Source organism: Leptinotarsa decemlineata, unplaced genomic scaffold (genome assembly GCF_025532065.1).
Source record: "Leptinotarsa decemlineata unplaced genomic scaffold, Ldec_3_MD MMD2_tig00000010_RagTag_RagTag, whole genome shotgun sequence".
Taxonomy (NCBI): domain Eukaryota; kingdom Metazoa; phylum Arthropoda; class Insecta; order Coleoptera; family Chrysomelidae; genus Leptinotarsa; species Leptinotarsa decemlineata.
This window is the reverse complement of record NW_027412538.1, coordinates 862,566-885,489: the sequence shown is the minus strand read 5'-3', so window position 1 is coordinate 885,489 and position 22,924 is coordinate 862,566. Positions and strand designations below refer to the sequence as shown.

Genomic DNA, 22,924 nt, shown 5'->3' with positions numbered 1-22,924 from the left:
TACATTCCACTCTCTAATTCTAGTTTATTACTCTAATAGAATATACTTGGGATTAACAAAAACACATAGGAATGTAACGAAAAAAAAAAACATGGAAGTATGTACAGAATTCGCCATAAGTTTTCTAAATATAAATTCAACAAAATTTTATATAATCTTAATAATATTAGACATTTAAAGATGAACGATTGTTAGCCCAGAATTGATGTGCTGAAATGGCCATTGTTATCAAGTACAGTAAAGCTGCTATCCAACAATTATAAGCATTCTGAAAAAAAAAAATTCATTTATCATCCTACCTACTGAATTATTAAGGAAAAACAATTTAGTTTATTGATTTATTACACTTTGAGGATTCTGTCTTCACGACTTTTTCTCCTTTAGTTCATTATTTTAGACCAAAGAAAACCTTTCTTTGCACACAACCATCAGAGCAACATTTCTTCATAAATGGGATATATAATTCTAAGTTAAAAAGTACCAGAATTGATAGATTGGTCAATTCTACAATTAAATACCAAAGAGTGGAACAAAGTCAATAATATTACTCAGTCTATTCAAAGCCTTTATCCTACGAATTTTGTACAATCAAAAGTACTCCTTAGGCGGCTTCTTAGTATATTGTTTCTCAGCCTATTCAAAGTCTCCTTACTAAAAATAAACTTTATTGAACATTTTCGAGGGTAAAAGAATATTTGAAAATTTCGTTCAGATGAAAAGTACCCCTTAGGAAATAGGAATCATTCTTGGGAAAGAAAGTTTTTGGCTTTCTACTACTCCATCTTGATACAAAAAAAAAAGGATGAGGGAATCTTTGCATGATCTACACATCCATGCATAGAGTTACTTATTTTCAAATTTGATAACCTAACCTAACCCCTTCTTCGATTCAAAAGAATCATTCCTTACCATATACTGTTTCTTTGTTCTATTCAAAGGCTTTGAACCAAATATAAATTTGGCTAGACTTTTATAATTAAATAAGAACTTTCCAAAGCTTTTGTATCGAAAATAACCTTGGCTAAACATTTAATATGTTCCAGGACATAAGAATTTTTGAAAAATTTGTTCATGTAACTATCTCCTAAATGACTTTCAAATGAACCATCTCTATTTATACGAGGGCTGCCTTGCAAATATTAATCATCGAAAATAACATTATCGTTTTTCAAAATATTCCCCATGAAGATCTATACACTTTTGTATGCGTTTGAACCAATTGTCGAAGCACTTTTGCCACTCTGATTGAGGTATCTCCAAAACATGTATTCTGAATGCAGCAACCGCTTCTTCAGGTGTCAAAAAACGCTGACCTCTCTGTTCTTTACGTGCGGGAATAAAAAGAAGTCATTCGGTGCCAAGTCAGGACTATACTGCGGATGACTCATCAAATCGATGTTCTGGGTGCTCAAAAATGCAGTTGTTTGAGCCGATGTGTGAGAGCTCGCATTGTCGTGGTGAAGAGTGATCCGTCTTCGGCGGTTAGTTTTCCTGATTCGTTGGAAGACAACTGGCAATCAAATGGTTGTGTACCACTCAGAATTGACTGTTCTACGTTGTTATAGTGGTACGGTTGCGACATGTCCAGTTTTTCCGAAAAAACAGGCGACCATTTGCTTGGAAGTGCTTCGTGCGCCAACAACTTTTGTTGGATTTGGATCATCTTGAAACACCCATACAGTCGACTGCTGTTTACTTTCGGGCTCATATGCGTAAATTCACGATTCATCACCTGTCACTATGTCATAGACGTGTTTCGAAGCACTGAATTTCCTTTGACCAATCGACACAAGCCTTTTTTTGATCGATTGACAAATTGTGTGGGATCCAACGCGAACAAATTTATTTGACAGTCAAATGTTTATACAATATTGAATGTATGCTGGTCTCACTAATGCCTAAGGTTGTCTCAATCTCATGATAGGTCACATGACGATCTTGCAATATCGGTTCGCGCACAGCATCAATGGTTTTTGGAACAACAATTGATTTTGGACGACCTTCACAAAATTCGTCTTGGAGTGAACTACGACCACTATTGAATTCACCATACCATCGATAAACACTGGTTTATCAGCAACAGTTCATACATGCACTGTTGCTGAATTAATCTACGTCGAAAGTTGTAAAAAAATAATCGCACGAAAATGTTCACGATTTAATTCCATTTTTGGGTCAAGATGAATCTTTGAAGTTACTGTAAACAAAACAAATAGCGCGCGTATGTCAAAACATTCTAAGTACGTATGAGCTCAAAAATGTCCAACTTTCGGCTAATGTCTATTTGATATTCATAAATAAATAACTGTTGCTATTATTAATTTTTATCGGTTTAATTCAAGTATAAACTTTTCCCTATATGGCTTCCAAAAGAATCATTTCCTGACGTATTTGTTCTTCATTTGATTTTTGCATAGATTTTACTTGTTAAAATATTCCTTACAAAGGTTTTATAATTCAAACCTTGGCATGATTTGACCTCTGAATGAATCATCACTTGGTATTTCATTTCTGAGTTAGAAATCTATTATGTTCCGATTGTGACAATTAAAAAAAAATTTGGCTGGTAGATAAAAATGGCTGCTGCTCACACCAAAGTATCCATGTTTCCCATTATTCAAGTAAAAATAAAAAATGTTTCTCATATATTCCAACATATTTCTTGCTTACTGCCTCATAAACGTTTGTGGCCTTCTATGACAATTAGTTCCTCTATAAACAATTAATCATTGGAAATTTTACCCCAATAAAGTAAATCCTTGAAGTAGTGATGCTAATATCCTACTTGTACCTCGTCATACCCTCAATTCCCAAAAACTGATATGACAGGTGCATGAAAAGAAAGTCAAAAGTTACAGAGTGTAAACAGGCTTAGAAACAACAAAACTCCGGCTGATAGGTCATGGTGAAAAGGAATATAGTACCAAATATTTCGTCTGCTATGGCAGTAGACATCTTCAGTTGTATAGCCATGAAATGTGAGGGATTCTCGAAGTCTCAGCAAAGACAGTCGGATTTTGTTCTTTCTAAAGGAAACACTGACCATGGAATCCTATTTTACTATATATTAATTGACAGAAACTATCATAATGAAAAAATGTAAATTTGAATAGTTACCTGCTGAAACCCTTTATCAACTTGAAGATAGAATTCATTTAGATCTCCCTCGTATTCAACATGTGGTATATCTTCAGCTAGAGCAACTGCTTTTACATAGTAAAAGATCCCCATGAAGGCCTTCGAATACAAAGATGTCAAAACCAGAAGAATATTTAAGAAATTATCTTACCAGTTGAACAATTCCCCATGCACTAATTATCAACCCGCATAGGGAACATTTTGGACCGCAAATTGGCATTTTCCAAAAATTGTCTTATAACTAGTACAACACCCTAGGATAGAATGTCATGTGACAGTTCAGTTGATGACATTTGTCACGGGTTATTTGTTATTTGGGGTGTTTTCGTTTTTCTATAGTTGGTTGAATCCTATTCAGGTCGTGACGTCATGAATAATACTATTCACCAGAATGGTATAACGTTTTCGCTTGGAAAAGGAGGGGCATATTATACATCCATTGAAAACACGTTTTACACACCTGAACAAAAATACCATCTCCCGAGGCTAACTAAGTTAGCATCACAGAAGATGACTTGAAATAAAATAAAACATTTTTAGGAAAGGTTTTGGCTTTCTACTTCTTCATCTTATAAAAGAAAATGTAGGAATCTTCCAGAGGAGAGAAGCAATCAAATTCAAAAATTTACTCAATACACAGAAGTGTATATCATTCAAAGAAGTAATTTTCAGACACAAACTGGAAGAAAAAAGCCATCTTTAATCAGCTTACTTTCGAAACAAATACTTTTATAAGAACACTGAATTATTCGAAAAACACTTTTCTCTATCCCGTTTGTATAACAAACGAATATTTGGGATACAAACGGAATAGAGATACTATTTTCGTTCTGGTGAGGAAACATTCTTTTCAATATATATATATTTTACGCCAAAGGTTCCAACAGATCATATGGGATAAGGATTTCATTTAAAGCACTTGCATTTGTTCAAAGTTGGCTACTCTGTGTCAGTTTTCATACTAAATGGAAAATGAAATGAAGTCTGTTGGTATACTAATCTGTCTATTAATTCACAGTTACTTTTAAATTGCGGCATGCAAGCCAACGTTTTAATGTTACAACATTGTTATCCTTTACAGTTGCAAATTTTAGTTTTGCTCCAGGTACATCTTCTTCTGTTAAAAACATTCTTTTTTAATTGTACTTTACCATATGTTTATAAAAGGATTAGGCAGTGTTTGTCCCTACCGAACTACTAGCGCTACTAGTGAGTGATTTTTCGTACTTCAGTAAAAAGGTTGTACTGGTTGGTTCGGAATTTTTTGTATTTTTCTCATATAGGGGGGTTACAAATTGTTAAAGATTTTGATCTCCATGTTTGTGATGTAATTAAAGGCAGACAACGTTAAATTTGAATGAACGTGTTATATTCTTTGTATTAATCGTACAAGTCTGGATTTAAATAAACTACTTTAATATAATAAAATAAGATACATAATCTCGATGCCACATACATTACTTGACCCCGTTAACCTCGTTCTGTCCGTTGTTCGTCAACCTAGGTATGTTCGTTGACATAGTTCTCATAACAGAACATGGTTGTTGTTTGATCCATTTATTTCCAATTTGGTTCATTTATAATCCTGTTGATTTTTGAAAGTGAAAGCTAAAAGTAATTTAAAAAACCTTAAAACTTTTTTATTTATTTATTCGATCATAAGTTACCTAGAAACATCGCAGGTTGCAAAAAAATCTTAGTAATATATTTGTCGATGAACATACAATGATTATTTTCACACAAGAGATTCACGTGATGGCAATTACGTCACTTGCCTGTGGCCCAGACATTGTGTGATTCGCAGATGGAATGTATGTAAAAGTGACGTCACGCGCAGTTCATATTTCTATGGGTCTTTCGAACATAGAAAGTAGAAACGTCGAAATCATGAAACTCCAGCATAGCGTCGGGCGTAGGTGCCAAAAACCAAAAACTTTTCATAACATAAGGTATAGAGTTTATAGGTTATGAGAATAATTGTAACTAAAATAATAAAATATCTGGTTGAGAAATGGTTTTATTAGAAAATGACTCGGTATGTTATAGCTCTAGAAATTTTAAAGTGTGATTTTTATTCAATACTTTTTTCAGTTTCTAATAGAACTAAGAAAACTGTTTCAAAAAGCTCGATTAGATGGATCAGTTACCATGACATTTAAACGTTGTAAGTACCCAAGTTCCTATGTTCAATCCCTGATATTTAAGCAACCTATCAGCTCATAACATTCAGTAATATCTGAAAGATTGATTTGTAGCTGTTTTGGTTTTTCAATATATATTTCATCCTTTTTTTGTTCTGAATTTCAGATGATGGGAGAAATCGACCAATTCCAAGACCAGATAGACCTCCACTTCCAGATCTTCGTGAGCATATGTGCTTAGTAAGAGCTAAGTTTCGGTCTGAAAAAATAGCCACAGTTATACATCAGAAAGACGTGAATAAGTTTCAAGTAGCTTATAGCAGTCTACTTAAAGGAAGCTTAGATGGATTGAAAAAACTTAAGAAGCCCAAAAATAAAACAAAAGCAGAGTAGAATATTGAAAAATAAATCTTTTTTACTTGGGAAAATGTTGATTTAAGGGTTATTTACTGTCCTTACATTTTCTTTACTTTGTATTTGAAATTATCTTACAGATTTTTCTATACATTCCAAAACAAACTATATTTTACGGTATAAGAAATACTTGTGGTCTTTTTTAATTGAGGTGTGTATCTAATACTACAATTACCTAAAGTGAAGATGTTTTTTAAGTTAGACCTATCATTAATGGTGAAATTTATGCAAGATTTATTGATTGTGTAACACCAAAGGAAAAATGTTTCTTTCATACACCACGCCATAGCACTTGACCAAAAAAACTTTCACGATTTTTTTAATTCTACACATGATGTATATAATTAGTGAAATGTTGAAGTACAGCAAATGCTAATTCAAAAAGTAGTGATCAAAAAACAAAGTCAAAAACTTAATATTTGTGGGGCAACTATTCATTGAAATCAGACACGAAAAAACGAGTTTATATGTTTGTTGCATCTACAGTCCACCCAGTTTGAACGATAAGTGTACATGAATCATTGCCAAGAAGTCAAATGTCTCTTACACGATTATCCTCAGCATAAGGTTGTTATTTTCGGGGATTACCATTTACCCGAGGTATCATGGTTGAAACAAAGTTTATGTGTAATTGTTAATTGTCCAGAAAATTCTGAAGCAGTATATATGTGTGATTCTTTTTGTTACTTATATTTTTTTGAGTTGATGAAATTCCAAATAGTCGTAGCATAATTCTAAAATTTTCGTTTGTCTTTTCACAAATCAACTCTGTTAGCATTGTTTGAATGTTTTAAATAATAACAGCTTGACTTTTCTAAAATCAAGAGTTTATTAATATATCAGAAAGACATTTTGAATACATTTAAGGGGCGGTGTCAAGTTTTTTCAGTTTACACCGATTTCTCGAAAGCATTCGACAGAGTTAACCATAAAATATTACTCATTTCATAAACTACACCACTCGATTTGATCTCCAAAAACTTTGTGTAGATCAAATCGTGAGGTGTCGTTTATGACATTACTATGGATCTTCATCAAGTAACGGCCGAATCAATCAGAAATATTAGTCAATTACCTTGAATATTTTGGTTTTAGTGGTACCATACTATTTAAAATTGAACACTTTCTGAAGGATACAGTTCAGTTGGTAAAAATTAATAATTTCGTTTCTCAAACAATTGATCAATTATATACTGCATGATCAAAAGAAAACTCTTTATCATTTATCTAATTGGGGCAATATTGATGTTGGCGTGTAGCAAAATGCGTCTTGAATAAAATTTAGTGTTGAAAATTTTATAATTATTATCATGGATAGTATTAATAAATCATCTTGTTCGATTGATGACCTATTTATTTTATAGAAATTCATATAAAATAAAAAAAATAACTTTTGTCTAATTCGACTTAGTTTATTACTTTTTTTTATATTGATATGATTTCATAAGCTCGAAAGCTATTCCTTTGGTACCATATTGGAAGAGTTTTTAAAATAAGATAGAATATGATTAACACAGTCGAAATCCAAGAACACAAAATGAACAAGTGAAAGGTGAATGCAATTAACAAGTGAAGTAATTTTTGTTCTTGTGAAAATCATGAAATGAATTGATGTATTTGGAAAAAATATGGAATAATTCTTGAAATCATTATCTCAAATAATTTGGAAAAAGCTGTCATCAAACTAATCGGCTGGTAACTTATATCATTGTGTTCCCATTTTTTTATATAATAAGTAGCTACAGCTAACTTCATTTGACGTATAGTTATTGGGCATACTTGAAGACTGGTTATAAATCAAATTATCAAAATGTACAATTCGTTCAGGCCAGTCTTCCCTTTCCTAAACAGCAGGTTCATGGACTGATAACCTATCAAAAAACAACTACCCCTCTAGCTATTACCACTGCACTGACACCTGTTGGATATAATCTAAATCCCTTCATAGTATTAGCCAGGGGAGTAGTTGTTTTCTGATAGTTGTCAGTCCATGAACCTACTGTGTAGGCAAAGGAAGACTGGCCTGAACGAGTTGTTCATTTAGATAATTCCCTTACCTACACGGTAGGTTCATGGCCTGGCTCCCATCAGAAAACAACTATTCGACGTCGGTTTGCGAAATTTTGTTCCAGATTTGAGCCTCGAAGTGGTCTACCTACAGGACGAGGATCCTGTTGAAGACTGACCCATCACGAACTGTGTGTGGTATCGCGGAAGAATTGGGCGTCAGCTCCAATGCGGTTTTGATGATTTAAAGAAACGAATATTTTTAAACATTTGTTTAGCATATTTGATATGACCCTCACAATAACATTTCTTAATCAATTTCGCACTCCAATAGAATTCAGTTGAACAGCATGAAAGTATTGTTTCAAAAATTCAAACGATTGACTTTCAATAATATCGAATCCCAGAAAGAGGAAATAATCAGAAATGAAATAAAATCAAACCAGTAAAATTTTTCATTTGAAAATATAATTTATCCAAGGAAAAACTCAAGTAGTCATTTCGGACGAGGTGCTCAATATAAAGTTTCGATAAATAAATCAATGTTATTATTTGATATACCTAGTTATGTAGGTTCGTAAAAAAATAACTCAACTCTAACTTCCGATCTCATTTCACTGAATCAGGACACAAATTGTCATCTATTGAAAACACTTTCCCAACACCAGAACAAAAATTACGAACTATCAAGTTAAACAAATTGTAATATCTTTTGAGAATCGGCCACAAATCTCTTGTGAGAATTTATTAGAAAGTGAAGCGAGCATAATATGTAACATCCGAAATTGAAAATTGTTTTGTGCGGAGATGGTTATGATATTCTTCCACAAACCACCTACTATAGAGAGTAAGTAGTTTGTGTATTCTTCCTTGGGTTGTGAGTTGTGATGAACATAAAACGAGAAAATTGTCTGAAGTCTACCATAGAGGCATGAATCATAGACTACCACAGGGTTACTATATAGTGGGGGTCTGCGAAATGTCATAATTTTCGATTATTCGATTAACATTTGTGGCTGTATATGGCGGGCACTGCCATGTCTCATCTAGATAGTACTAAAAAAGTATATGCCGGGGATCATTTTCATGAAATCAAAGGAAGTGTATATTTTTGATACTGTTTCATATACTACTTTGCTTAGCGTTCCGTAAATGGAATCTATTTCAATTCAATAACGAATATCTGTTGTAGGAACCATAGAAATTATAATGTAGGTATATATTGTACATATCTATGGTAGGAACCAACCAGAAAAAGGTGATATTCTTGTAAAACATTACAAACTATTATTAGAAAAATTCATAACCCACCCATAAACTAAACTCGCAAAGTAATTTTTTTACTCAGTTTAGGTAACGTCAAAATTGCTGTTACTGTCATTGATACCAACCTTGTTTGCAATCACACCCTTCCCTTTTTTTTCAGATACCGCTCTGTCTAAAGTCGTCTGCCGCACATGTAATGAATTATTCGAAACAATTATGATGAATTATTATTTTTTTAATTCTTTCAGAGGGTGTCCTATATATTAACAATAATTTAAATAGAGACATATCTGATTTTATTGACGGTCATTTGATAAACACAGTGTCTGTTCAGAGAACTGAATTGATTTCCAGGTGGCAAGATGCTGCGTTGCCAGATGGAAAGAAATTTCTTCAGATTTGAAAAATTTCATTATAACTTTCGACTTGCTGTTTATTTAAGAGAAATGGTCACCAGAATCATTGACAATTCTGGATAGAACTTACATCTGACCCTTTCCATTCACTTTATGTATGAAATTCCTGGCAAAATAATCTCTGAAGATGAAGAACCAAAATCTTAAAAGTATGAAATCTACAAAACTATCGGTACTTTTGCTTCATGTAGGGGGTCATTTGGCCATTCCTAAACTAACTGACTATCATTGACTATCAGTTCTGGGATAAAATCCAATACAAGTTCAACAAAAAAAAACGAAGAAGAATGTTATGTGACTGGTGACAGAATGATGAAATCTGACTACACTATGACTTAAAAAAAAGTTCTCTACAATTTCTTTCTTTTTTTTTTCAAAGAAACAAATGCAAAGTTTTTACTTTTCATAGTCCAATGGTGGGTTTATGCAACACACTGCCTAAGATTAAAACTAAGAACTTACACTTCAACCAATACAAATCAACGAGAGTGTTTATGTAAATTTGACGAGACTAAAAAGTAAGAACTATATGCCTAGAAAATTGGCTTACATATGACTAAGTGCTCAGGTCAAAATGAAAACGAGCATGAGCCAAATCGAAATATTTACAGCTGTCATTTGACCAGAACAATTTCAAAACGCATATTTCAAATTTATTATTTCAACAATAAAAAAAGTGAATGAAAGAATGTTGAACATTTTTTCTGTTCATATGGAATCATTTTCGGTAGTATAGTAAAATAACAAATGAAGAATATTTATGGTTTTGTTAACATGTGCGTAAACTGGACATTTTTTTTGAATATAGTATATTAGTTACTAGTTTTATTGAGTTCAGTTCTTGTTGCTGCATAAACCCACTATACATTTCAAAATCCTAATATAAATATTGAACTAATTAATTTCAAATTGAGAAAAACAAAATAAGTGATGAATTTATAAAAAATACCATCATCAAGAGAACACAAAATATGAAAGAGAAATTCGAACCATTCTTCATATGGTCATATCCACCGCAAGCAGGACTGACATCATCTTAATTATAATGTCTTCTATAGTTCGTTACTTTTTTATAAACAAATATCTGATGTTGTTTCTTGTCTAAAATAAATAGTGGTGGTAAAACAAAACATTTTGGCTTATATATCATTAAAAAAAATATAAGAATACTCAGTTGCTCTTCTAAGAAAATATGCAGGCCAAAACCTGTATCGCAACTTTAATAATAGTAATATCATTTATTAATATATAGCAAATACAATTTTATGCATAAATGATACCTACTTGATAAGTGAGCAAACACTTGTTTCGTAATAAAATTACCTTACTCAACTACATGAAAGAAAAATATATTCAATCCAATACAGGAACATTACGATTTTTTCTATTTTTGAAAGCAATCTGTAACAATAATCAATATGGTTTTTAATAGACTAAACCACTTCTATAAGGTGGTATAGAACTATACGGTGACTAAACGATGCAGAGTTTTTATGAGGAAAGTAAACAAACTTGTTGACTATAGTCCTCTGCGCTCGAATCTATTTTTAAGTAGTTTATCTGTTCACGATGTATTTACACATAATATTTCATCATTTAAAAGAGGGCTGTATCAAATGCTCCTGCTGAACATTACTGAAAACTAAATTGAGAGAATTGATATAAAATTTCATTTTTGCTTTTTTCACTGTACACTTTTTGAACCTTGATAAATTCTGGAGTTATCAATATATCTCGTTTCTGGAAATTAGTACCGGATAACTACAAAACGCTCAAAAATTGCGTACACTTGCTCCTCACTGTGTTTGCGTCAACTTACCTGTGCGAATCATCATATTCAATAATGAAATATGCGAAAAATGTTTATAGATCCCGACTGAGTGATTCGCACCTGGACGACGTTTTGAAAGTAGCATGTAGTAATTATGTTCCAGATTTATCAGAAATTGTAAATAGTTTGCGTCAATGTCAATCATCACATTAATTTTTAAATAAATGGTTTATTTTTATAGTTGCGTTTTATTGTATTTTACATACAACGTCTAACTCTAATAACGCAAAACCTGAAAGTAGTTTGTGCAGTTCAGTTTTATAATTGCGGCCCGCAAGGTCTATCAGTAGCGACTATGTGGCCCAATAAGGAAAAAGATTGAATACCGCTGATCTAGAGCATTAACATAAGAAGTGATCGCTTTGTAATTGAAACATTGTTTCAGTTTCCACGTATAATGCATTATAGTCGTGTCCTGGTGTTTAAATTCATTCGCCATTGTTTTGTCAAAATCTCTCGACGCGAGAAATGGGATTCACATAACTTCGTACACGTACACGTTTCAAAATGACAAGTTGACTAATTTTCGTTGTGCTAATTTCGAAGTGTAGCATCTATCTTTCGAGATGGAACAAGTTATAGAAACGATTTTCAATTTTACGAAAGTTCGTAAAGAACTAAAAGAAGCAAGTCTGGCTTTAATATCAACTATTATAGAATACTATGAAATAAGTAGTACCGAACTAGTGGAAGCATATAAATTCTTTGCAAAGAGAATGGACTTGAATTTGAGAAACAAAAAACCTCTAATTCATTGTCTTTTCGACTCCGACTCTGACATCAGCGATCTGGACAGCGACGATATTATGTCGGGCGAAGAGAGCCAAGCGGCAAAGGCCCCAAAAAAGAGGAAAAAAGAGCCAGAAACGGCTCAACAAATCAAACAGTTAAAACCCGGTTTTTCCCAGACTAAATGGACCAATAAGCCAAAATCAAATAAAACTACACCCTCCTTATCACAAAAGCCGGGCGTGGCACTGGAAGATCAAATTCAAAAGCCCACTCAGAAAACTGAGTCGGCAAATATAGAGGAAACAGAAGTCCCACCACCTGACTCAATGGAAGTAGGCGACGAAGAACTAGTAACAGACGCCTCGAAAAATGACCGGGCAGAAACACGCAAAAAAGCGGATAAGCCTCCACCCATAACCATCTGCGCAAAAGAAAAGTGGAAAGCTTTTAACACGATTGCTGCTGCGCAAAACATCTCCATATTGCGGACGGTGAACACATCATATGGAATTAAAGTCCACCTTAAAAATACAGATGATTATAGGAGAATTACTCGGATCCTTGATCAAGAGAAAATACCCTACCACACCTATACAATGAAAAGCGAAAAACCACTCAGAGTAGTTTTCCGCGGGGTCCCGAAATTCATAGAGTGTGACATCAAGACTGAACTCCAGGGCAAAGGATTTGAGATCCTTTCGATAGCTCGCCTGAGTAAAACTAACAAGGTACCGATACCGTTCGTGCTTGTTTTAGTTCCAAGGAGCCAAAACAAAATATATGAGATCACCGAAATTCAAAACGTGCGTGTAAGCGCCGAAACACAGAAGCCGAGAAACCGAGCAGGGCAATGTTACAGATGCCAAAAATTCGGTCACGCGCAAAGCAACTGTAAAGCAGTTCCAGCCTGCGTTAGATGTGCCGGGCGGCACATGACCAATGAATGCAAAAGACCTAAAAACTCGCCCTTGCGATGCTTTAACTGCAAGGGAGAACACCCAGCGAGCTTCCATGGGTGCCCAGAACGCCCTGAAAATAAAAGGGCCTCAGATAGGCCGAACGAAAACAGACAGACCATAAACCCAAGGCCTGTCGAAAGAAACTCAATCAGGAGCGACGTCTCGTATGCAAGGGCCGTCTCATCGTCAGAGAACGCCTGCAGCTCTCCCGAAGGTCTCCCAACGGCCTTAGGGCAGCTGCAGTCGCTTCTAGTGAAGTTTCCGGTTCTGCAATCCATGCTTGCCGGAAAATAAAACAAGAAACAGTACCTAAACGGCCACAAAGCCAAAGAAGTACGCTGCGACTTCTACACACAGGGCAAAGAGCCAAAAGAAGTCGACAGAGGACCATGCAATCCCCTGCCGCCCCGCCATAGGAACCTAAGAAAAACTCATACAGCCGAAAGGATAAGGAGCCCTAGGCCCATAAATCTGACTTAAACAAGATAACGAATACGTTTCAAAATGTTACCATTGGTATGAGCTTAGCGCCTCTGTGAATGAAATGCCAAAGCACTGTGGAAATTGTTTCAAATGCCATTTCGTAACTTAATTCCATAAAAACTCAAACACGTTGGGGCCATCTGGCCTAGTTCTGACAAGAAAATTCAAACTGAGCTCAAAAAATCTAAATATTTTTCATCAAATTGTCTATAAAAAATAGCCAAGAGAATTTAAAAATGTATAATCTGGCAACACTGTACCACAACCAAGGTCAATTGAAAACTGTGTACGTGTTTGTATTTAAAAAGCTAATTCATCTAAAAATTAAGATATATATTGTCCAAGCTGTTACACTGAGATTGAGGAAATGTCGAGCCCAAAACAGGAATCTGAGTTGAAAGCGGGCCACCCACCAGCAGGTAACAATAATTCAGTGTTTTCGTCTCTATAGATATCAAGTTGTTTTGACGGATTCCAGTATTTTTAGACAACAGTGAAATTGAAACAGCACACTATGTATACATGTTTTTTATCCTTTTTTTTCAGTAAAAGCTGGAGGCATGAGGATAACCCAGCACAAAACTAGAAAGGATTCTGGAGGAATATCGGAGGACGTTACTGGTATAACTATGACGGGCAGTCCACCAAAAACAACTTCTATATCAGGAGCAATTCCTAAGGGCCATGCAGATTTTCCAGCAGAGGCTGTTCAGAGTTTTCACAAAGAAAAGCCCCCAGCTGTACATCCAAGTAAACCATTGGTTAATATTCAACAGCCTAGGAAGTAGTTTGTATTTTATATACATACTGGAGTTTTGCATTTTCATTTTATTTTAAAAATATGGGCCAAATTTATATGATGAAAACAAATTTTATTGTCAAATTAGATTTGTTTCATAGGTGAAATTGTTTTTTTTTAATATTTTATTTTTCAGTTTTGATCTACTGCTGTTTTCAGTTTCATATGGTTTGATTCAATCTGTTTAGAATTGATAAAATATTTTTTACTGTCATAATACATTTATATTACTTGACTTGAGTCGATTGTAAAGTGGTGATAGATTACAATTATGTATTTTTTCTAAAACATTTATTTGGAGTTTTCAATAAAATATTTTAAGTGGAAATTTCATTTCATTTGATGTTTAACTTGTTTCAATTAATGTTCTTTTTTTCCATAATCTCCTTGTCAGTGGAGAACTATGTCTTCGGGTGATGGCGATTGTGGATAACAATCGAAATGTGAAAAAATTTAATTTGAAACTTGAATTGAAGAGGTTACATATTTTGTTTTTTTTTAGGAGTGTTAATATTTGGGAAAGAAAGTTTTTGGCTTTCTACTACTCCATCTTGATACAAAAAATGTGGGAAACTTCCTTCTTTTCTTTGGAAGATTCCCACAAATTTTGTATCGAGATGGAGTAGTAGAAAGCCAAAAACTTTCTTTCCCAATTTGAAACTTTTTTAAATTTTTTTAATTTCATTTGTTATTGTTAACGTTTTATTATTTTGCTAATTTTTTTTTGTAATTTCATTTTATGTTTTTATTTCTTAATATAATTAATATTTGTAGCTAAATCATTTTAATTTTATTTGTTTTTTCAGAGATTTCAAATTTTATTAAAGCCATATTAGACAATGGAAGTTCCAACTAATAAAATTTACCATGAAACATTGTCAACCACTTTCAAACAATATATACAAATTATCCACTTTAATTAATTGATATTACTAACTGGTAAACAGGTAGTCATAAGAAAATGTACAAACCAGGTAAAAATTATTGTTACTAATGATAATGTAGAAACCAAAATTATTTTGAATTCAATAGCATCATAAACAACAAAGAAGACCGCATAATTGGTAATTGCCATACTAGCCAAAATTTTCATAGACATTTTTGAGTAAATTATTCAACAACACCCAAATTAAAAAAAAAGCATTTATTGGTACAGATATGTAGACGACGTTTTAGGCTGTTGTAAAGATAAACATCTGCAATTGCAGTCACTTCTCCAATACATCAATTCCATTCACCAAAACATAAAATTTACACTAGATCTTGAAACAAATAATTCGATGTTGTGGAATTGGCCGCGGTGGTAGTGCGCCCGGCTCACGATCGCAAGGCCGTGGGTTCGATTCCCGCCTCGACCAGATATTTTTCTCGAGACAATTTATCTGGTTGAAGCTGGGGTGATTCTGCAACCGTGTTAGGAATCACACGTTAAAAGGTAAGACCTCGTTAGTCCTTAGCTCGCACAAGTTTCTCAACTTCTGAGAGTTGTCGTTCGTATGGGGGCTTAAGCTGATTAACGGAAAAAACAGATTTTAAACAGATGTACTGGCAGCTTACACCACAACATTTTCCACAGACTCACTAGTATATCTGTCAGCGGAAAATTTTATATAATCGCTCTCTTCAGTGCGTCATCTATAGTTCAATAGAGAAACAAGTAAATGAAAATTACCATTTATACAGAAACTATTCATATTCACCTATGCTGTGGACATTGTCTAAGGATTTTCTTGATAGATGTCAGGTATAACATTCAGTGTAGAGTTCTTTCGTAAGATACTCATTCTTGCTCCTCAACCCTCAATATCGTCAGTTTTCTCAACTACTTGGCGTTCGATGGGAGGAGCCGAGGACGATGAAATCGTAAAGGAAAATCGAGGCCAGCCTCCAGTCGAATTTGCTAGCTGTCAATTGAGCTAAGTGTTTTGAACCTGTTTTTATCGGTCCGACATTCCTATGTAGTTTGTAAAGTGATTAGTGCCGTGGTGGCGTGCTTAAAACCGCTTCCTCGAAGGTGAGGTGAGAGAAAGAGTGCATTGGTGCCATGTTCACGGGAACTCTGCGCGTGAAAATATGTGAGGCCCAGGGCCTTAGGCCGACGGATTTCTCTAAGCGCCACACTTTCGGGAAGGCCGACGAGCAACTCCTAGATCCGTACGTGACCATCGACGTGGACGACACCCATGTGGCCCGCTCTACCAGTAAGCAGAAGACTTTTGATCCTCTGTGGAACGAATTTTTCGAACACCAGGTGGAGAATGCCAAGACGCTGACCCTGACAGTTTTCCACGATGCTGCTATTCCGCCCGATGTTTTTGTTGCCAATGTTTGCATTCCCTTCGAGGATCTCCTCAGCAGGGAAAAGGATGCATCTGATTTTTGGGTGAGTCCTTCAAGACATCTGAATTCAGATTTCAGTGATCAGATTGTCCCGTACAGGGTTGTCAGATTTAGAGATTATTTTGTTGCTTCTTATATGTTTATGATCCACTGAAAAAAAAAGAGAAGTGAATATTAGCATTTCAGCTATTAGCTTTGTTTCTAGAAATTTAAATTTATAAATTGGAACTAAATTAGCACGAATGTCAGTTTTAGGGATTTTATCTTTGATTCCTATATTGATGAAAGTCACTATTTAGGTCAGAGGGTTAGATTTGATCATTGTGAGAGGTAATTAGCAGATGTTTATCCTAGACTCCTAGAGTTTATGCTATGGATATGTTAGAATAGACAATGAGTAATCATTTAGACCTTTCAAAAAAAACAAAATTGGAACTCATGAGAAATCTCCCTCTGCAATTTTCAATTGAAATAAAAAGAAATGTTTTCAAATATTTATCATTACAAATGTGAATGATCCCTTTCAGGCTATCACAAAGTCTTTGGTTGTGGATGTCATTTTTTTTTCAGGTCATAATTTTATACTAATTTACTTTTCATTTAATGCAGAGCTTAGAGTTGGTAGCAGAGCAAAATCAAAGTAAAACATTTTATACAATCAGACTACTCCATGATTTTGAGCATATTTTAGGATCATATTTACCCTTGCCAGCAATATTTCTTTTTTTTTTTATAAATCAGTGGGTTCTGCAAATTCTATAATTAAATTGGTAGAACCAAATAGAAATTATCTTCCTTCAAAATTGTAAATCAATTTTAGGCTCATTTTAGGTTTCTGCATTACACCATTGAATAATTTTCTGCTTCTTGTTGGAATTCAATATTTGGGTTATTACCATCACAAACGGTAGAAGTCAAAGTTAAATCAGAAATAACTGTTTATTCGTTTTTAATTATAAAATAATTGTCTAGAATTTGTTGTGAACTTGATGTCAAGTTAGCACAGCCACCCTAGGAAAATTCCTAATGAAACTCAAATGCATTTTTTCTATCAGATCTACATTGTGTTGTAAGAATATTTTGCACCATGTGGCAACACTGTCATACATATATTTAATATATTAACTTTTTGAAAAATCATGAAGGAAAAAACCAAAACAGATTTGTATCTCCTTTAAAAAATCGATATTATAAAAAAAGAAATATGGCTTTCTCCCAGTTAGTAAATGCCGTCATATATTTTTTCAATTTGGAGGTTCTGCTAATTTGTTATGAAATTAGCACAACCACCCCAGTAAAAGTCTCAATAGAACACAAATGTTAAAATTTTTGTTATCAATAATTGTTGAGTGACTATTGCAACTCACCCGATATCAGAAATTCAAGACTTTTATTGCATGAAATTAGTTTCCGCAATTATAATGGCATTAATCAGGTTTGCCAAAAAAACATTGTTAATAAGTGAAAAATTCACAGACAGATGCAATTCCAGTTGATTTGAGACAAAGAAAACTCTTTTTTTATTCCATAAATTCTAAGCAGTAGATAAGAATAAGTAACTAAATAAGGAATTTTTTCAACAACCTGAACAGGGGCGTAGCCACAATTTCAACTTTATTGTGGAGTGTCTGAAATGCAACTTGGTTATGACTGACAATGCATTTTGTTTATATGATGGATGTCACATGAAAATACACAACACCTGTGACCGATTTGAAAACAAAACATTCTTATTAATACAAATGGTCTTGGCGATGAAGTTGCAGCATTAAGTTTACTTTAAATACAAGGTTGTATCTAAGGCCAGTAAAATTATCCTCTGGGAGGTTTATCACACTTTTTAGTAATTGAATAATATAGGATGTTTCATTCTTATGTACCTACAACACAGGTTATAGATTTAAATTTATTTTTACATATCTTAATTGAGTTCACATTTTTACGTTTTTGGCATTTCTTCAAGCATTTTCGAAAAGTTTTCTATTGAGAATGAAGAAAATTAATATTTTGTAGGTCATACATAAGGTTCCAAAATGATAATAAAAAATGTATTGACATGTTTCATGCATTTCTGATATTCTGCCAATTACTTATAAATAATGATTTTATTCTATTGTCTCATATTTTGTTGGTCATAAATTGCCTGTTGAAATGATATTAATGGCCATAAATCACATTTTTATTATTATTTTCTTTCTGGTACCATTATTTTGTTATTGAGAACATTTCTTAGGAGTATGATGAATATTTCTTTCTTTTGAATAATTGGTGCAGTATATCTAGTATGTCATTAACTACTTCTTGAAATAATAATAAAAACCAAAAATCTAAGGATCATTGTATTTGCGTTTCTGTTTTATTGACTCCTTTTCTGAAATCTTTTATGGTGAGAACTGATCCTTTTTTTCCCATTACAGATTGTCACATATTTTGTAGATCTAAATTTTTTTGCTGAAATAATGATAATAATAATCATTAATCTAAGGATGATCATTTTTGTGTTTCTTCTACTATTATTGTGATTTTCAAAAAGTTTGTAATGGTAATATGAATAAAAATCTCTGTTCTCAAATACCGATTATCCCATATTTTCTAGGTCGTAAACCACTTGTAAAAATGTTAATAATAAAAACCGAAAATTCAATACCTAATCATTTTATTTGCTTTTCTGCTATTTTTTTACTACGTTTCTGAAAACTTCAATGATAGAAATTGTGGAAACTGATCTTGTTTTTCGATTACACAACACAACAAAGTTTTTGTTTCGGGGTTGAAATTAGATGATTTTAATGTATTTCCACGTGTTAAAACCGAAAGTGACCATAAAAATTATATATTAGCTCTTGTTTTCAAAATATAGTATCATTATATTATATATATGTATATTGAGTTTTCAACAAATGAAATATTTCATCACCAACAGTTGGTACACATGTTTGTTTACATAACACCCCTCTCATCAGCTGTTCTTAAGTAGTAAACATAACCTATGTGAGTTTGTCAATTGTACGCACGTGGTTGCTATTGAAATTATCGTGTGAAGTTGATTTTTAAATTAATTTAAGTGCTGATCTGAAATGCCTCGAAAGTGTGTGAATTCTGTCGATAGCTTTTGCTATATATGTGGTGAAATAACATTTAAGGCTCAGAAACGTAAAATGACACCTATCGTTAAGACAGCCTATGAACATTATTTTGGTGTGAAAGTTGGGGACCAAGATAAATCATGGGCTCCTCATATATGTTGTAATTCTTGTTCCGTCATATTGCGAGAGTGGCTGAAAAATAAAAACCGGGCAATGGCTTTTGCAGTACCTATGGTTTGGCGTGAGCCTACCAATCATACAGACGACTGTTATTTCTGCTTAACTCCTCCCATTAAGCAAGGTTTATCTATGAAGAAAAGAGGAACGGTTAAATACCCTAATCTCCCATCTGCTCTTCGGCCTGTACCACACTCAGACAATTTGCCAGTCCCTTCTCCACCCCAAAACTATGAAATTTTAGAGGAAGGTGATGAAGACTGTTTCGAAGGAGCAACCCATCCTTCTACATCCTATGACCCTGATTTTGAGGTAAGCGATAGGTCTAGTGATCCGCACAGAATTAGTCAAGCAGAGTTGAGTGACCTTATAAGAGATCTTCGCTTGTCTAAGGAAAAGGCTGAGCTGTTAGGGTCATGACTACAACAGTGGAATCTTCTAAAACATGATGTGAAAATATCTCAGTACAGACAGCGTCAAAAAGATTTGCTTCCTTTTTTTGAGAAAAAAGAAAACCTTGTAGTTTGTTCTGATGTTAATGGTTTGATGGACTGCTTGAATTTGGATCACACTCCATCTGAATGGAGACTGTTTATAGACTCTTCAAAACTAAGCTTAAAAGCTGTACTTCTGCATAATGGAAATCAGCTACCCTCTATTCCTATAGGTCATGCAGTTCACATGAAGGAAACGTATATAAATATGAAAACACTTCTCCAATCAATCAAATATGAACAACACAAGTGGCACATCTGTGGTGATCTGAAAGTCATTGCTATACTCCTAGGAATGCAATTAGGGTTCACCAAGTACTGTTGTTTTTTGTGTCTGTGGGACAGTCGGGATAGAAAATTTCACTATAAAAAAATGAACTGGCCTACACGAGACCTAAACCCTAATGAGAAAAATGTAGTTTACGAGCCTCTTGTAGATCCTAAGGATGTTCTCCTTCCCCCATTACATATTAAGTTGGGACTAATGAAAAACTTTGTGAAGGCCATGGACCAGGAAGGACAAGCTTTTAAGTACTTGAGAGCAAAGTTTCCCAGGTTGAGTGATGCTAAAGTCAAGGAAGGCATCTTTATTGGGCCTCAAATCCGTGAAATCGTAAATGATCCTGCTTTTGACATGATTTTAACAGGAAATGAAAAAAGAGCCTGGGAAGCCTTTAAGGGGGTTGTACATGGGTTTTTAGGTAACAAAAGAGATGATAACTTCACAGCATTGGTTAAAGAGCTTCTTCAAGCTTACCACCAACTTGGATGCAACATGTCCTTAAAAATTCATTTTCTTCACTCTCATCTTAATTTCTTCCCACAACACTGTGGAGCTGTGAGTGACGAACATGGAGAAAGATTCCATCAAGACATTGCCTTAATGGAACAGAGATATCAGGGCCGTTGGAATGAAGCAATGCTTGCAGACTACTGCTGGTCTGTGTGTAGGGATGCTCCAGAAGTGTTTTATAAAAGACAAGCTAAACGACAGCGATCTTACAATGAATCGGATGGACTTAATTGAAATTTGGTGGTACAAACTTCTTTTATTTGTCAAAACACTAAGAATAATGTTTTTTTTTATTAATTTTGTACTTAAAATATTCTAAAAGAAACATAACAATATTGTTTTATGTACTTTCACTTTTCACGTATAGTTAACTACTCTTCAAGATTAAGTACTGTGTATCTCAAAAACCAGAGCTAATAAAAATTTTTCATTGTTATTTTCGTTTTTATCACCCCAAAATTAGTAGAAATTGACTAATTTAGTGTAGGAAACATTCAAAAAATATTTTTTTGTTGTGTTGTGTTATAGTTTGTTCCATATTTTATAGATCACAAATTGTTTACCGATTTAATGATGATAATAACTATAAATCTAAAGATCATTACTTTTTTTTTCTTCTGCCAATATCGCCTTTTCAAAAATGTTTCTAATGGATGTGATTAACAAATAATCTCCGTCTTTTGAATGCCTAGTATCCCATATTTTGTAGGTCAAAAGCTACTTGTAAATGGTGAAATGTCATCCTCTTTCTTCGATTATAGGTTGTCACATATTTCATAGGAATGTCTGTTGAATGGAGTGCGCCAAGCCACCATTGGTCATTAAAATTCATGGCGAGTCATGAAAATTTGTCTTGAAAAACATTCATTTCATAGTTAGCCATGAAAATTTTGTATTTGTGGACATTCGTTGTCAGCTACGAAATAAGTAAAGAAAAATCGAACATCACCTAGAGCCATGAATGAAATAATATTTTCGTTTTATATATGAAAATATCCCTAGCAGCGCAAATTTTTCAAAAGATATGATTTTTTTAATCAAGTGATGGATGGCGTTGTAGTTTTCCAATCAAAATAATATGAAGGGTTGTGGGGTATGGAGTTTTTTGCGTCAAAATATAGGACATGCCGAATACTTTTATTTCATGCTTATTTTCCCAATTGTAATGGTTCAAATTGGTATTAATTTCACGTATTGAAAATTCATAAAGAATTCAAATTGTATCTGTGGAAAGAAGGAACGATAATATCTATTATTTTATTCACGGCTATAGGTGAAATTTGATTTTTCTTTACTGGTTTCGTAGCTGACAACGAATGTCCTACAAATTTTCACGGCTTGTCATGAAATTGATGTTCTAAAAGACGAAAGTTTCATTACCAATTAATTTTAAGGACCAATGGTGGCTTGGCGCACTTCTTTAAGTTAGTGGTAAAAGTTCCCATAATGCGTGGCTGATGGACCTGCGCGACTTCCGTGTCTAATAGCTACAACGTTCGGTGGGAAACATTGTAGAACACGTCACAGAGCATCCTGTAGAAATACCTTTACTGAACTGGCACTCTTAAAATTGCCTTCACTGTATATCTTCATTATAACAATGAATATCAAGAAACATGAATCAAGCTACTTAAAAAATAACATGATACATAAACATCACACTCGGAATGGTAATGAACTGCGATTACCCTACTCTCGACTGGCTCTTGGTCAGGGATCCTCAAGTTATCAGGGTATCATCTGCTATAATAGAGCACTTCAGCTATTTGGAAACACTGAATTCCAAAGTGCTTTATTTGACTACCTTACCAAAAATGCATTTTATTCTACCGAAGAATTTCTACAACT

General features: G+C 33.8%; 4 protein-coding genes across 4 annotated transcripts in view; 3 read left to right on the top strand and 1 right to left on the bottom strand.

Moving 5' to 3' along the window:
- RNASEK (Ribonuclease kappa) lies at positions 1 to 3,449 on the bottom strand. Its single transcript, XM_023163369.2, has 3 exons — positions 3,290 to 3,449; positions 3,118 to 3,237; positions 1 to 268 (listed from the first exon to the last, which is right to left on the bottom strand). Exons 1-3 carry the CDS (start codon positions 3,356 to 3,358, stop codon positions 167 to 169), a joined length of 291 nt encoding a protein of 96 aa, XP_023019137.1. The 5' UTR covers positions 3,359 to 3,449; the 3' UTR covers positions 1 to 166.
- Positions 3,450 to 5,039: 1,590 nt separating this feature from the next.
- Positions 5,040 to 5,707, top strand: Srp14 (Signal recognition particle 14). Its single transcript, XM_023163371.2, has 3 exons — positions 5,040 to 5,173; positions 5,230 to 5,302; positions 5,446 to 5,707. The coding sequence occupies exons 1-3, from the start codon at positions 5,150 to 5,152 to the stop codon at positions 5,670 to 5,672; spliced, it is 324 nt and encodes a 107-aa protein (XP_023019139.2). The 5' UTR covers positions 5,040 to 5,149; the 3' UTR covers positions 5,673 to 5,707.
- A 7,929-nt stretch (positions 5,708 to 13,636) lies between these two features.
- Positions 13,637 to 14,514, top strand: LOC111507968 (death-associated protein 1). Its single transcript, XM_023163365.2, has 2 exons — positions 13,637 to 13,806; positions 13,934 to 14,514. The coding sequence occupies exons 1-2, from the start codon at positions 13,755 to 13,757 to the stop codon at positions 14,173 to 14,175; spliced, it is 294 nt and encodes a 97-aa protein (XP_023019133.1). The 5' UTR covers positions 13,637 to 13,754; the 3' UTR covers positions 14,176 to 14,514.
- A 1,476-nt stretch (positions 14,515 to 15,990) lies between these two features.
- The window catches only part of Pkc98E (Protein kinase C), a 46,202-nt gene continuing 39,268 nt past the window's right edge, over positions 15,991 to 22,924 (top strand). The window contains exon 1 of the mRNA XM_074171198.1: positions 15,991 to 16,569. Coding sequence (XP_074027299.1) covers positions 16,231 to 16,569 — 339 coding nt within the window. The 5' untranslated portion in view covers positions 15,991 to 16,230. The remainder of the gene's footprint in view (positions 16,570 to 22,924) is intronic.

Coding starts and splice junctions, on each gene's coding strand:
- Srp14 (XM_023163371.2), top strand. CDS start 5,150: ATGGTTTTATTAGAAAATGACTCG. Junction 5,174..5,229: donor TTTTATTAGAAAATGACTCG/GTATGTTATAGC, acceptor TACTTTTTTCAG/TTTCTAATAGAACTAAGAAA. Junction 5,303..5,445: donor TACCATGACATTTAAACGTT/GTAAGTACCCAA, acceptor TCTGAATTTCAG/ATGATGGGAGAAATCGACCA.
- RNASEK (XM_023163369.2), bottom strand. CDS start 3,358: ATGCCAATTTGCGGTCCAAAATGTTCCCTATGCGGGTTGATAATTAGT. Junction 3,238..3,289: donor CATGGGGAATTGTTCAACTG/GTAAGATAATTT, acceptor TTGTATTCGAAG/GCCTTCATGGGGATCTTTTA. Junction 269..3,117: donor TTGATAAAGGGTTTCAGCAG/GTAACTATTCAA, acceptor TTTTTTTTTCAG/AATGCTTATAATTGTTGGAT.
- LOC111507968 (XM_023163365.2), top strand. CDS start 13,755: ATGTCGAGCCCAAAACAGGAATCTGAGTTGAAAGCGGGCCACCCACCA. Junction 13,807..13,933: donor AGCGGGCCACCCACCAGCAG/GTAACAATAATT, acceptor CTTTTTTTTCAG/TAAAAGCTGGAGGCATGAGG.